This window comes from Macrobrachium rosenbergii, chromosome 13 (genome assembly GCF_040412425.1).
Source record: "Macrobrachium rosenbergii isolate ZJJX-2024 chromosome 13, ASM4041242v1, whole genome shotgun sequence".
Lineage (NCBI taxonomy): Eukaryota > Metazoa > Arthropoda > Malacostraca > Decapoda > Palaemonidae > Macrobrachium > Macrobrachium rosenbergii.
In genome coordinates this window covers 11,438,872-11,452,099 of record NC_089753.1, presented here as the reverse complement: position 1 = coordinate 11,452,099, position 13,228 = coordinate 11,438,872, and the positions used below count along the sequence as shown (strand labels likewise).

At 35.7% G+C, this 13,228-nt stretch overlaps 1 protein-coding gene across 12 annotated transcripts in view; it reads right to left on the bottom strand.

Moving 5' to 3' along the window:
* Positions 1-240: 240 nt before the first annotated feature.
* dom (domino) overlaps positions 241-13,228 on the bottom strand; it is a 190,307-nt gene continuing 177,319 nt past the window's right edge. For 10 of the 12 annotated variants that reach the window (XM_067114216.1, XM_067114224.1, XM_067114218.1 and 7 more), the window contains 3 exons: positions 4,091-4,324; positions 1,967-2,137; positions 241-944 (listed from right to left, as the gene is read on the bottom strand). In XM_067114216.1, the coding sequence (XP_066970317.1) occupies positions 630-944; positions 1,967-2,137; positions 4,091-4,324 (720 nt within the window). In that variant the 3' untranslated portion in view covers positions 241-629. The remainder of the gene's footprint in view (positions 945-1,966; positions 2,138-4,090; positions 4,325-13,228) is intronic. The other 2 variants (XM_067114220.1, XM_067114227.1) reach the window with 1 other exon arrangement.

Genomic DNA, 13,228 nt, shown 5'->3' with positions numbered 1-13,228 from the left:
ACTTACAGGGTGGACTACATTTTACTAGAGTAAGTGTCCTTTGGGACCAATTAATTCTTACTACCACTTGCTGAAGAAACCAATGGAAAACCAAAACTCTAAATCCTATCTTGTTATTTCAAAGATGTACATTATTGGTATCTTGGAAATAACTACATCATTAATATTCAAATGCTACATATATAGTGAATAATTAGGATTTTTTGAACGAAAATATTTTGTGGTTAAATAAAGCATCAATTTATTTACACAGTGTATATTTATAAATATAAAATCGGCTTACAACTAAATATTTACAACAAAATATAATAAAGCTGCTGAACCACAATTCAGTGTCAAAGAATTTCTGCAACTACGTACTTGGTTTTTTTAATCAAATTTATCACAAGAGAGAGTCTAGGACTATGCATTTGTATCACAATAAATAAAAGTACCTTTCTTTTTGAAAAAAAAGTCTGGGAAAACAGTTTTTTGGTTTATCACAATATGTAATCTATGGAGGTGTGGTCAGATTCCCTTTTATGACAATGATGTTGGCAATATTTACTTTCTGTGTAAATATCACTCTTTCTAAATAACATAATACAGACATCCTTGAATCCAACTACATCAGAGAGCTTTGTGAAAAATTACTGACTACTACTACTGTTGCCATTTCCACCAGTCTGTTGCTGTCCTTGCTGGGACTGCTGTTGTGGTTGCTGCTGAGTCTGTGTTGTCTGTTGAGTCTGAAGGGCTGAAGTCTGAATTCTAACAGGACTCTGTGTTGGGGTTCTTACAGCCACTGACATGGGTTGCAAGGCTGCAGACACTTGTGAAAGTATTGGATTTGTTACTTTTACAGATCCTGACTGGAGTGCTAAAGTGGAGGTTGTAGTGCGCTCACCTGCACTCACTCTGATAGCAGAGCCTCCACCAACAACAGGTGATCCAGCAGAAACAACCTGGGAAAGAAATATTCATTCGGTTAATAATAGTATAAAATCTCATACGAAAAGTGTCTGGCATGCATCTGTTTCACTGAATTTCTCTCTTCAACTTACCCGTACACAATATATTTACTATTCTTTGTTGCTCTTCCTCTACTGTACATATAACTGGATAAAAATCATAATTCCAATCACTCTTCATGTTGGTCACTACACCCCTCAACTATTACCAACATCTACGTTTCTCTCCTCAACTATTACCAACATCTAAGTTTCTTTCTTGGTAAACGAGGTAACCAAAATGAATAATAAACAAATGCCAGCTCTGACAAAATAAGGAAAATGCAAGAAAAAGTAGTGTCAAAATAAATCCATAAGGAAATAAATATGACCCAACTTACAAAGACACCAACTACATGGTTCAAGAAACTGGAGGAGGAGAATTCAGTACTTTATAAAAATCAGTAGTATGAAATGAACAAATTAGCACACTGAATTTTAACAAGTTTCTGTTGGAACATGAAGCTTGACTTCTGAAACATTACTGGAGAAGGAGAAATGAGCATCCCTGACTTAAAACCAGGTTAAGTGCTTGACTATCAAGAATGGGTTGAAGAACTGCATTAATTTTCTTTCCATTTCTTTATTAGCTTTTATAAAATTACTCTTAAAACTGGATTCTTACACGTATCTTGATGCATGAATGTATCGGTTCTTTTCAATATCTACAAAGCTGATTTTTTCCACTTTTAACATAATCTCAAGAAAATTTATTAGTTGTATGTCAGGGATACTCTTGTTACAAGTCAGTAAGACTTAATGGTATTCATGTTCTTTAACTATTATTATTTCATAAAAAATTAACTACCTAGCCATCTAATACAAGAGGACAGGATACTTAACCAACAGAAATGCAATACTGCCAATATTACTATCTAAAGTAAATAACAAAAAATATATTAAAAACAAAGTGTATGGAATGACACCCATTTAAAAACAAACTGGCTCACAGCTCCATGGGCAATAAATACCTGTACCTGTATTGTTTGTTTTATGGATTGTTGCTGTTGTGAAGATACAGTCATAGGAATGAGCTTTGTTGTGTGAGATGTTGTAATGCCCTGTGTGCCGGATGTAGCAACACTTGTTCCTGCTACACTCCCACCAGCTACAGCTTTTCCTACTATAGTACCACTCACAGTGCCACCCTGGAAAAAGGATGAAAGAATGATTGCATTTTCATATTTGAGGATCTGACAAGTGATATATATTTACCATTTAAAATCATCCACAGAAAAAAGGGTAAAAGAACATGAGAGTGATCATGAAGACCTTGACACAACCTGGTCATAAGTCCAGGTTTGCATGTATTTATCATTGTTTTGACAACTACACACCACCTTCTTATATTTACAATTTTGAGCACATTATAGATCTTGTACCTCTTGTGTATTTCAGTATGTTACAGCTTATTATTAGCAGTTATCTTTTGCACTTTTTTTTTGTTCTCAGATCTATTATGTATACCTTTGTTTAATAAATTTACCTTTTCCTTCTTGCTTCATTTTTTCTCATTTTTTTATTCTCTTTCTTTCCTACTACATTCTCTAAATTAGTCTACTCTAGACTATTGTTTGATATTATTACCACAATCTATGTATCTAGGGTATACCATGTTACCGTTTTATAAAATTTTTCCCTATTATTACACATCAGCTATATTCCTCTATAAAGGGATAATCCACAAAATTTATAGCTAATACTGGCTTAACATTTGGTTTGGTCCCAGCTTTCTTTTACTTTCTCATTTCTATATTTCTTTGCTCATTAAAAATCACAAATTTTACAAATAATTCCCATCTGCACCAACCTATTATTCTGAAAATAAAGCATTCATTCCACCTAGCTGGATCCCTTTGACATCATGCATCTACACCCATTCATTTGATTACAAGATTACAGTACAAACTGTACAGGCTTACATCACAGTCCAGACCCACTAGTTCCCAGGTTAATCAGCCTGGTGTCCAAAGGAGAAGAGAATGGAGAAGAGAAGTCATAATGTGTATGCTTCCTGTTGAAACTTATGGGTGTGTCTGTCAAAAACCTCCCTTCCCATGATCCTACAATGCTTTACAAAGCCATTAAGCTCATTTCCCTGATGGTTGCTTTGCCATGGATACTGCAGTTATGCCACTGCTTGTGAATAATCAATTTTTCATCATCATATATTAATCATCTTCCTTTCACATTTGTTTCAATCTAGCACTTTCAGCAAGTGAAGAAAAAGGAATTATGCAATTAGTACATACTTTGCTACTGACATCATCTTGCAGACTGAAGTGCAATTATCTGTATACAGCTTTTCTTTTCATTAGCATGAAAATTCAGCCTTTTGCAATACTGCTTCATATCTGTCATTGGTTATAGTGTTTTGTATATATTTTAATCAAAATTCATCTGCTGTTTATTTTGAGTTGTGGTGAAAATTTTATGGTCAAGTCTTATTCCTAACAAGTCACAAAACTCATCTATGGCAAATCATACCATCAGTTTATATGTGTAGCAATATTTTATTATATCAATTACTTTAAATTTATTTTTGATGGTATAATACTGGTTATGGTTTCATTTTGGAGTTGAAAACCTAACTTTATTGCATCATGTTTGGTTTCATTTTGGAGTTGAAAACCTAACTTTAGTATATCATGTTTGATTTCACTTTGGGGCTGAAAACCTAACTTTATTATATCATGTTCAAAAATGGACAACAGCAAAAATAAAACAACAAAATGACACAATGAAGTGAAGTGAAAACTGTCTATGGATTACATCACTTTCAGTTATCATAACCTCAAAGGTTAACATGTACATTATTGGAAATGGTGTCATTACAATCTCAAAGGATTAAGTAATCACCATTAACAATTATAACTAATATTGGCTTATTTTATTTGCTGCTGGCTTTGCTTATTTCTTTTGTTTCTCCTATTATACTGAATATTATTCTATGTCTACATCTACCATGTATAATATATATATCCAGCCCAAATCAAGTAACAAGGATACTGGCTAATTCAACTACCTAGCTACTCAAGATTTCAAAACAAACTGAAAACAAAATCAATGGCATGTTTTCTTGTCTAATGTTAAATACACACTTGAGTAATATGTTGAATAGACTGCTGTGGCACCTGCTTCAAAACTTGCTGAATCTGCTGCACTGTGACATGAGACATTTGCTTCTGGCCACCTCCCTGCACAATCTGCACAGTACTGAGACCAGAACTTCCAACAGCCTTACTGCCAAGTTGGAGCCCTACAGGACCCTTAACGCCAACCAGTGACCTCTGCTTGGCCAAAATTTGCTGTTGTAAGGGAATGTTTCGTACAGTCTGCAAAAGAAAAGAACTAAAAATTACCTTGTGATAACTTGGATGTAAATGAATGCTAAATGAATAAAACTTCCAGCTCTAATCTATGCATTCTCTTGAAATGTGGCTAAATGTACAAACACTCTCAAAAGAAAAAACATGCAAATGAAAAATTCAATAAGCTACTATTTTCCAACCACATAAACACCATATAATACAAGCAGTGTAACCACTTGGCATAAATGCAATCACAATTGAAATTATTCTGGGCTAAAAATTATGGTGGTCTACACATCAACAACAAACAATGGAATGATTTAATGAAAATAAATAACTTTCCATCCCTACAGATACTGATGAAAAATACTTCAGTGATGTAATGAGAAAATGAAACATTCTAAATAAAAATAAAAATTCAAAGAAGTTTGTCATGTATGACACAACACATACATAAAATGATGACCAATACAGAAATCAACTAGCATTTCTGATCCTGAGGTGATTTTGATAAAAGCCTGAATACTAACTAATTAAGATATTAACTCTTGCTGTAAGAAATAAAACTTTGGTTTATTTACTTTAAGACCCTCTAAACCTAGTAACACTGACTAAAAGCCCTTTATCTTATTCCATGAGCCTTTCTCTCAACTTCAGGTTGATTTCTACACAAAGTTCTTGTAATAAGAAAATTCTGAATATTGTTTCATATATAAAATTATATAGTTTACAAAAATTTTAATTAGAAATTTTAATTCTTCTTGCAAAAGCACTACCTGTTTCCCATGCCATCTATTAAGATAAGTTCACAGACAAAGATTCTCTAAACAAACATTTCAACAGCCGTATACTAACACAAATCCATCAGCTTCTGGGTGTCAAGAATAAGGGACTGGGAAAGGGGAAAATTTGTATGGAAGTAATAAATTTTTTGAAAAAATTGTATTGAAAAAAATAACACAGGCTTCTTCTTACACCCATTACTGAAACTGCCTAAATCTCAGTTTAGACAAGGAGGAACCAAGTACTTATAGGCCCTGACTTTTAAATGAAAAATGTATGGTAAGTCTGGAGTTTGAGTTGATAGAAACATCAAACCCATTTCTCCAAAGGCCAGGGAGCTGTGAATGTGCCACAACTCTTGAGCATAAAAGTAACGAGAGGTTTGAAACTGTACACTTTTGGATACATTGGCCATCTTTAATTACAGAACTGCAAGGGGCTATTACTGAATGAGAACCCATGCTAACAATGGCTTTCCTAAGAAAGATAAAAAACTAAATTTGATATTTTCACAAACACAATAACATCTAAATTAAATTAAGCATAAATGCTGTAAATAAAGATTTGATTTCATCAACACTGCCCTTAAATTGGTTGCTTTGCCTTCCAACACATTAATGTATGTCCTTAAGAACTTTTCAGGGCTAAAACAAAATCTTACACCTAACTACTTAATCCCTAATACAAAACATGGAAATGAAGAGTTTGGATATAACCTTCGCTGGAGTCTAATTGTGTGAAGATAAAGGCATAAAGCCTAGGATGGGAAAAGGAGGTTCTCTGCATTAAGGACATACTCTGAAAGTGATAGAATGGCAGAGGGCATAACAGACTGGTTTCTGTTCCCTGACATTTGGGTCTTTTTGATCAAGTTCACAACAAAGAGGATATGTAACTCAGATGGCAGAGTAATTGACTTGCCTGTGAAAATGCAAATACCAAGAGAAAATCATCTTTCTCTGGAGCATGACTGGGAAGGAAGTTTGTTTAAATGGTTTACACAGAACTTTAAATCAAAGTCAGAAGGCCTAATGATTTTTCTATAAACTTTCTTCTCAAAATGTTGGCATAGTTTCCTCAATCTGCTCAGTAAGAAATATGTACTGTATCCCTAAACAGGTCCACCAGGGTCAGTAGTTCTGAAACTACTCCTGCTATGACTCAAGAGAAGCTGAAGTCAAAGGAATTCCTCAGGAAGAAGAAAGAACTGCTGGTCATGAATCCAGTAGCTGGACACAAGATTCCAGTGGCATACAGAGAGGTCATGGGAGAGAACAACTACCTCTTATTCATCCTCAAAGATGAAGTTCTATTTCATGATTAACAGTTCTCCCTCCTGTCCTCTGAGAAAAGTTCTTCTGAGCAAGTTCCTATGCAGACAGTGTACTAGGAGTTCCTTGTTACCCTCTCCTTCCAGTATAACAATCCCCACTTCTCTAACAACAGTCTCTGTAATAAATTCAAGTCCATGAAGTTGGATGGAAATAGCTTTCATCAAATTTGTTCAAAGCTGCATCTCTCTTCTTAAGCACAAAATTAACCAATGTATTGAAAATTACCTAAAGCGTGAGGATTGAAGGCCATTGAATACTGTAAATACTTTTGGCTTTGGAGAATCTTCCACTGCAAGTCCCCCCAATGATGCATGCAAGGGCAATCCCTCCCCTAACTTTCCATGGTATGGAATAGGGGAGGCTTGAGGCTTGAATTACATGAAGGGGCCTTGATAACCGAAGATGGATAAAGAACTTGAAGTTACAGTATCCATAGCTCACTTGCTTATTTGTAAAACCTCCTCAGTTTCAAACACACAAGAGAGAAGAGGTGAGGGGTGAAAATAGGATTGTTCTGGCTTTTTCCAGTACTCTACCTGCCACCCTATTTTTGACATCAGCTACATGCTGAATGCTGCTTTGGTGAATGGAATGTTAAAAGTAAAAGAAGTCTGCTACTTTTAATATTGATTTGAATTTGGCTGCTGTGGCCTCGCACCAAGGCTTCTGATACTTCCCTATAGTGAAGAAGGTGCATCTACAATCCATCAAGTCACTGAAGGTAGTCTAGTCTTGCTTGGTCAAAAAGAATCTGAGCTATCCAGTTTCATGATTACATGTGAAAGATAATGAACTTTCCTTCCATTTCCACAAGTTTGTGGCATTTTTAACAGATAGAAGTCAACAATGGAAGAGGGAAGACTTACAGAAATGAATTCACATGACGGACTTGATACCAAAGAACTTCAGTGGAAAAATTAGCTATTTGTAGCTCCTTATTCTCCAACATATGAAAGAAAAGTGGTGAGGAGACAACATACACATACCTCTGCCTTTGCCAGTACAAAACTCTACATTTAACATTATCTATGATACTGAGTGTTGCTTTGGTGAATAAAAAGTCAAAAGTAAAAGATGTTTTCCTGCTTATACAGTGATCTGAGCTCAGTTACTGTGACAGCCCTCTGAACTTCTGAATTCTCCCGAGAGATGCTGGTACATCTCCAGAGCATAAGCAAATGAGAGCAAACCTTATTATTTTTTTCTGGACATGGTTTGTTGCATCCTACATTTCTTTGAAGGATATGAAGGATAAAACGAAAATCAAGCCATATTTTTCCTTCAAGGTCCTTGCTCTGCTAATCAAATACTGGCTTAAAACTTTGCTACTTCCAGTAGCCATCTCAAGGTGTACAAAGTAAATGTCTCTCATTGCCCGAGTGTTTTCAGTCTTGGTTGGAGCTATGGCCACAATGTTGACCTCAAAAGCAAGGGCTGAAGTGACTAAAAATGACTGAATACCTCCAGTCTCAACTGGAATTGTACTCTTGGTCTAAACAGCTGTGGCTCTGCTTCTCAAAGTGGTTTAGTTCCAAATCCTGGAAGGGGCTTGAATCCTTCAAACTGGAGAGACTCTAGTCCTTGTTACTAGAGCAGATTTAGTTTTTAGTACTGGAGTGGAATGGGTCCTAAAGCTTGAGCAGTTCAGGTCCGTATTACAGGTACTAAGAGGCTTGAGTTCTTGGACCTGGAACACATCTGGTCCTCGACACTGAAGCAACTGCGATTCTTGGTATTGGAGTAACACAAGTTTTTGGTATTGGAACATTTAAGATCCTTGGAACCAGAATGGACTGGACATCCGGTAATGGAGCAACTCAGAACTTCAGTCTTAAAGCAGTTCAGGCCCTTGGTGATGGACCAGCTTTGGTCATCAACAACGGAGTGGCTCAGGCTCTGGGTACTGATTCTTGGAACTTAAGTAGCTCTATTATGAGGCTGGAATGGTTCCACACATCTCATAAGAACAACACACCTGTATAAGGTAATGTGCAATATTCCACAGGATCCCTTAGGTATTAAGAAAAACACTGTGCCAAAGCTTTATGGTTGATTGGTGAGTAATAAAACAAAAATCTTTCTATTACTCAAACAGCTCTGGTCTGAGGCTGCAGAACTGCTGGAAGTGGCTTTTTCCCTCTTGAAACTGGAGTGGCTCAGTGACTGTGGCTCCATACATGGAGAGATTTTAATCATCTGAGGTTTTAGAGGATTCACCTGATGCTGTGGAGAACAAAGAATTTGTCACTCAATAACCAAACTGGTTACTGCATAGCTCAACCAACTACCAATTTTGTCAAAGAGAGGACTCAGGTTTTGCAGCAGGAGCCACTCAGTGAGAACTCATTGTCAGCATGTGTTGTCTCTTGAATACTGCTATGGAGAAAAAAAAAAAAAAAATTCTGGTGTGCTTTCAAGCAAAAATCTGCCTATGAGATATCTACTTCTGGAACAGTTATCAAACAGCTCCAAGTGAGGCTCAGACTCTGTAATGGCAATACACTATTCTGTCTCAGCATAAATACTGCTTTTGGCATTATTGGAAAATTACTTCTGTAACTGAAGTAGGAGAGAAATCAGATGGTGCTGAAATGAACTGAAAGTTACTCGGGTCAGTAAATCTCCCAAGGTGAGGAAACCCTTAGGACAGCAAGAACAACAGGCTCTGAACACTGAGACAATTGCTGATTGGCTGGAAACAATTCCAAGAAATACAGAATTTTTCCTCCTGAAATGCTTTTTCCACCCTGGTCCATTTCTTCAAGTGATCTCTGCAAGGATCTCTAGTTCCTGGTGAAAAGAAGCAAACACATTTGCAGCTGACGAGTGGAACAACAGAAAAGACTGCATATTTAACATACTCTTAAACTACACTAATGAAATTAACCTAAAGGATACAAGGATCTACAATTATGAAACTACCAAACTGGCTTTAAGTAAAAAATAAACCCTGACATCTTGAAAGAGCTTATTAAAACAACAAGCTTTTACTACATGTAAAAAAGAAATCCTAACACCTCAAAACAGATTACTGTAACATCATTCATAAACCTAGAAAATTTACACCTAAAAGATTAATTTAAAAGACTACAGAAAAGTAACAGTGAGGTAATCACCAGGTATTCTCTCGAAGAACAAAAAACTGGTAGTTTACATGTTCGTTAGCGCTACCACCTGATGGGACTTGAAACATCTGAGTTTTTGCTATCTTCAATCACTCTTAAGTACACTGGACATTAATAAGTGAATGCAGGGAAAAACACATATAAAGCAAAAATTGATAATGGAGAAAGGAGCAATAAGGCTAAAAAGTAATGCACAAAACTTGACGCCACTGCCATACGAACAGTCTCGAGAATAAAAAGTTAACAGTATCACAAACAAATGAGGAATAAACCATACTGTAAGTTGGGAACTGATGGATCAGTGTATACATGTGCAGTAGCCACCTTCATTTCCAGAATTTATGTCTGAGAACATTTCTTGACAAAATGGGAAAAATAACTAATGTGATTGTTGCGTAACAATGGTAAATTATTCCTCCCTCACTCACATCTGACTCTTCTTCCCTCTAATTGTCTTTTGAGCTATAACTTGCACAATAAACACATATTTTATACCTGACAATTTGCAATACCATCAATATTATGGTTCAATTGGAAAATGAATACTGTAGCTCTTTTACCTACAGCACAGTAGTTTTGTATAAAGAAAGCTATGGGAGGAATGTTACACGATGGGTAAATTGAGGTCTCAAGTATTTACACTTTCACTGGCTACACTAAGGAAAAACATGATCACAAGTAACCTTCCACTACATGATTAGCAAGAATATAAACAATATTAAACTTTCTTCCTCTAAACTATATTTCAAAGACAAAACACTGATTAACGCACTGCTCAGAAATTTGCATTTATTTAATTTCATCCTACTCAGTACACAAATAGAGAAGAAACAATAAAATAAATAGAATATGAGTGGAAAAAGCAGAACCTCAGCATTTCTTGGTTGTGACAAACTAACCTGTTTCACAGTGCCCCATAACTACAAAGAGAAATACAAAAGGATTTTTTTCTTAAATAAAATGAAAAGTGAAAACTGGAACAAGATAAATTCAAGGAGCTTTGAAAGCTGTGGTACATCAAATTTATGAAGCAGCTTGGTGAGTTGTTCCAGGTCAATACACTGTTGTCATATGTTTCTACATAATTATAGATATTCATCTTTACTACATGATAAATCAAGAAATGTGTAGTTTTGCACATCTAAAGCCTCTTTATTTAGTTTTTTATAATCAGTTTGATTACAAATCATTATCATTATCAATTTTGATTCAAATAAAAATCATACTGTCAGAACCTGGTAATATTTTGACAAATGTTGCTAAGTTACTTGTTTTCAGCCATGAAGATATCTTTCATCCAACTTGAGATTTCAGTTGAGAAAGAGGGTCCCCCTCTCAATATGGGCTGCTCAGTGAGCAAGCAATCCCTGTGAAAACAAGTTCAGTTCTGTATGGAACAAGCTTATAGTACTTTCTATCATGGAAGATTCTCTGAGACCTGCTCTACCTGGAAAAGTCCAAGAAATGGCATACAAAAATTCATCCAATGGGTACATTTCCTGATTAAAAAAGCCTAACACTTCGTACTGTACATATGGCCACTCCCAGATATGATAACTGAAAACTGAACAACGAACCTTCTCACTGGCATGACGGATATTAAAATAACTATATCTTCCTTGCACCCTTTTTCACCTAATCCAAAATCACTGTACATTCTGGAGTTGTAAATGATGAAGTTGAAAACCCCGTTTTTTAAAGATAATTCTTAGTAATAATAATTATTCATCATGAGCATGTATTCTTATGGGACAAGCAAAAGGTTTGAACTTGCAGTGCAAGCATCTGAAGAAAAAAATATGATGGACACGGTTAACGCAAAACTGTCCAGGTGATGGATGAGGCATATGACAAGGAGAAAGAAAACTGGTGCAAGAATTACCAGAACAAACCTAAAGAGACATGGCCGAGAACAATAGAGGACAGTAAGAGAATATTGTTGAAATAACCTGTGGTAAAAAGTCATTGAAGCCAAAGCATTCCTTTAGGTATTCCTAGAAATGACTGACTGATTGACAGATATGTAAAAGAAAAGCAAGCAAAAAAGTATGAATGAACATATAAAACAAAATTGAATTTCAATAACCAATAAAAAACTAAATAAATGTCATTAACAACAAATAATAAAAAATGGTAAATTAGGTTGAGAATCCTAGATACATGCTAATCACCTGGCATACAACAACTCAATGTGGTACCTGATATAAACCAAAGCCACAGATGGCAGCACAGATACTCTATAAATCAAGAAAAACATCTGCAGTTGAAAGAAAGGGATGGCCGAGCATCCCAGACCACCAAAAGCAATAAGAAGAAGATATATGGAAAAACTGCTGTTAAACTTCTCGTAAATGTGCCTTTCCCTCTAATAAGGACAAAAGCCAAACCATTCACACTGATATCATATCATCAAAAAGGAAACCATTGAGACATTTTTAGACTCATATGGCTTGCTTGAAAATTTGTTCTTGAATGGTGGTGAAAATTGGAGCAAAGTAAGGTTACAAAAGATAGACAGTTAACTAGGAAAACACAAAAGGCAGAAACTGCTTTTATTCAGATACTTCTCAATGCTGTCTCCAAGAAATAGTTTTGCATGCATGATATGCATCTGCAGACTGCATGGCAACCCTGCTTCCTTGGAAAAGAAAAAGATTCATACTTCAATGCTTTGGCAGCCATCAGTTTTAATCAATACAAGGTACAGTATTATGTACCTTGGTACTACCCTGGTTCTATTAATATCAAAAGTTGGGGTTTAACTTATGCACACAACTTATCCTTGAAAGCCACAGACTTGTCAAAAATAGCTCCACATTCCAAAACTAAATGTGATCCTTGGCCCACAATATATTTAAAGTTCAAAATATCCTTATTATCTGCTGCACCTAGATGCCTTATGCAAAGTCAGCTAGGTAAAGCCAGCTTCTTTACGGATGTTACATGAGGTAACAGATTGCTAAAAGCAACTGCTACTGTAGAAAGACATTTGAGATCCTCTGAAGCTACATGATCATTAATTTAATTCACAAACACAACCTTCTCAAGTGCTAGAGCACCCTTCTATGACTACAGTTTGGCTAAGAATTATCGTGACTCCTAACTGATGGCCATGCTCAATGCTATAAAACCTCCAAGCCCTACTCAAGTTTCAATGACAATCATTCTAGCACTAATAACTGTCATAGATTAGTTAATGTTGTAAGACAGCCAAGACCTACTCAAATTCACATGACAATACTTCTACTACTAATAATTGTCACATATTAGTTTTTAACGAGACAAAAAGTCACATTTATAAAACCTCAAAGGATTTACTTGAAAGATTTGTTTTTCAATGATGCCAAAACTGGAGCTGGAATACAAAATTTAAGCTGAAGGCCAAGTGCTGGGACCTATGAGGTTATTCAGTGCTTAAAGGGAAATTAAGAGTGAAGAAGTCTTTAAAGGTGTAACAGGAGGAAGACCTTGCAGTTGCACTATAAAACAATTGTTAGGAGAGGGTGAAAAGTCAGATAGAAGAAAGAGAATATGAACAAAGGTACAGTAAAAGGAGTAAAAAGGGCTACAGCAAGGGGCCTTAAGTATTGCCTATAGTGCACTGATGGAACTACCCCAAGGGGCCAAAATTGGAGGACTGTAAAGTTGAGTAAATTGGAGTTAGGAAGAGACCAAAGGAATACTAC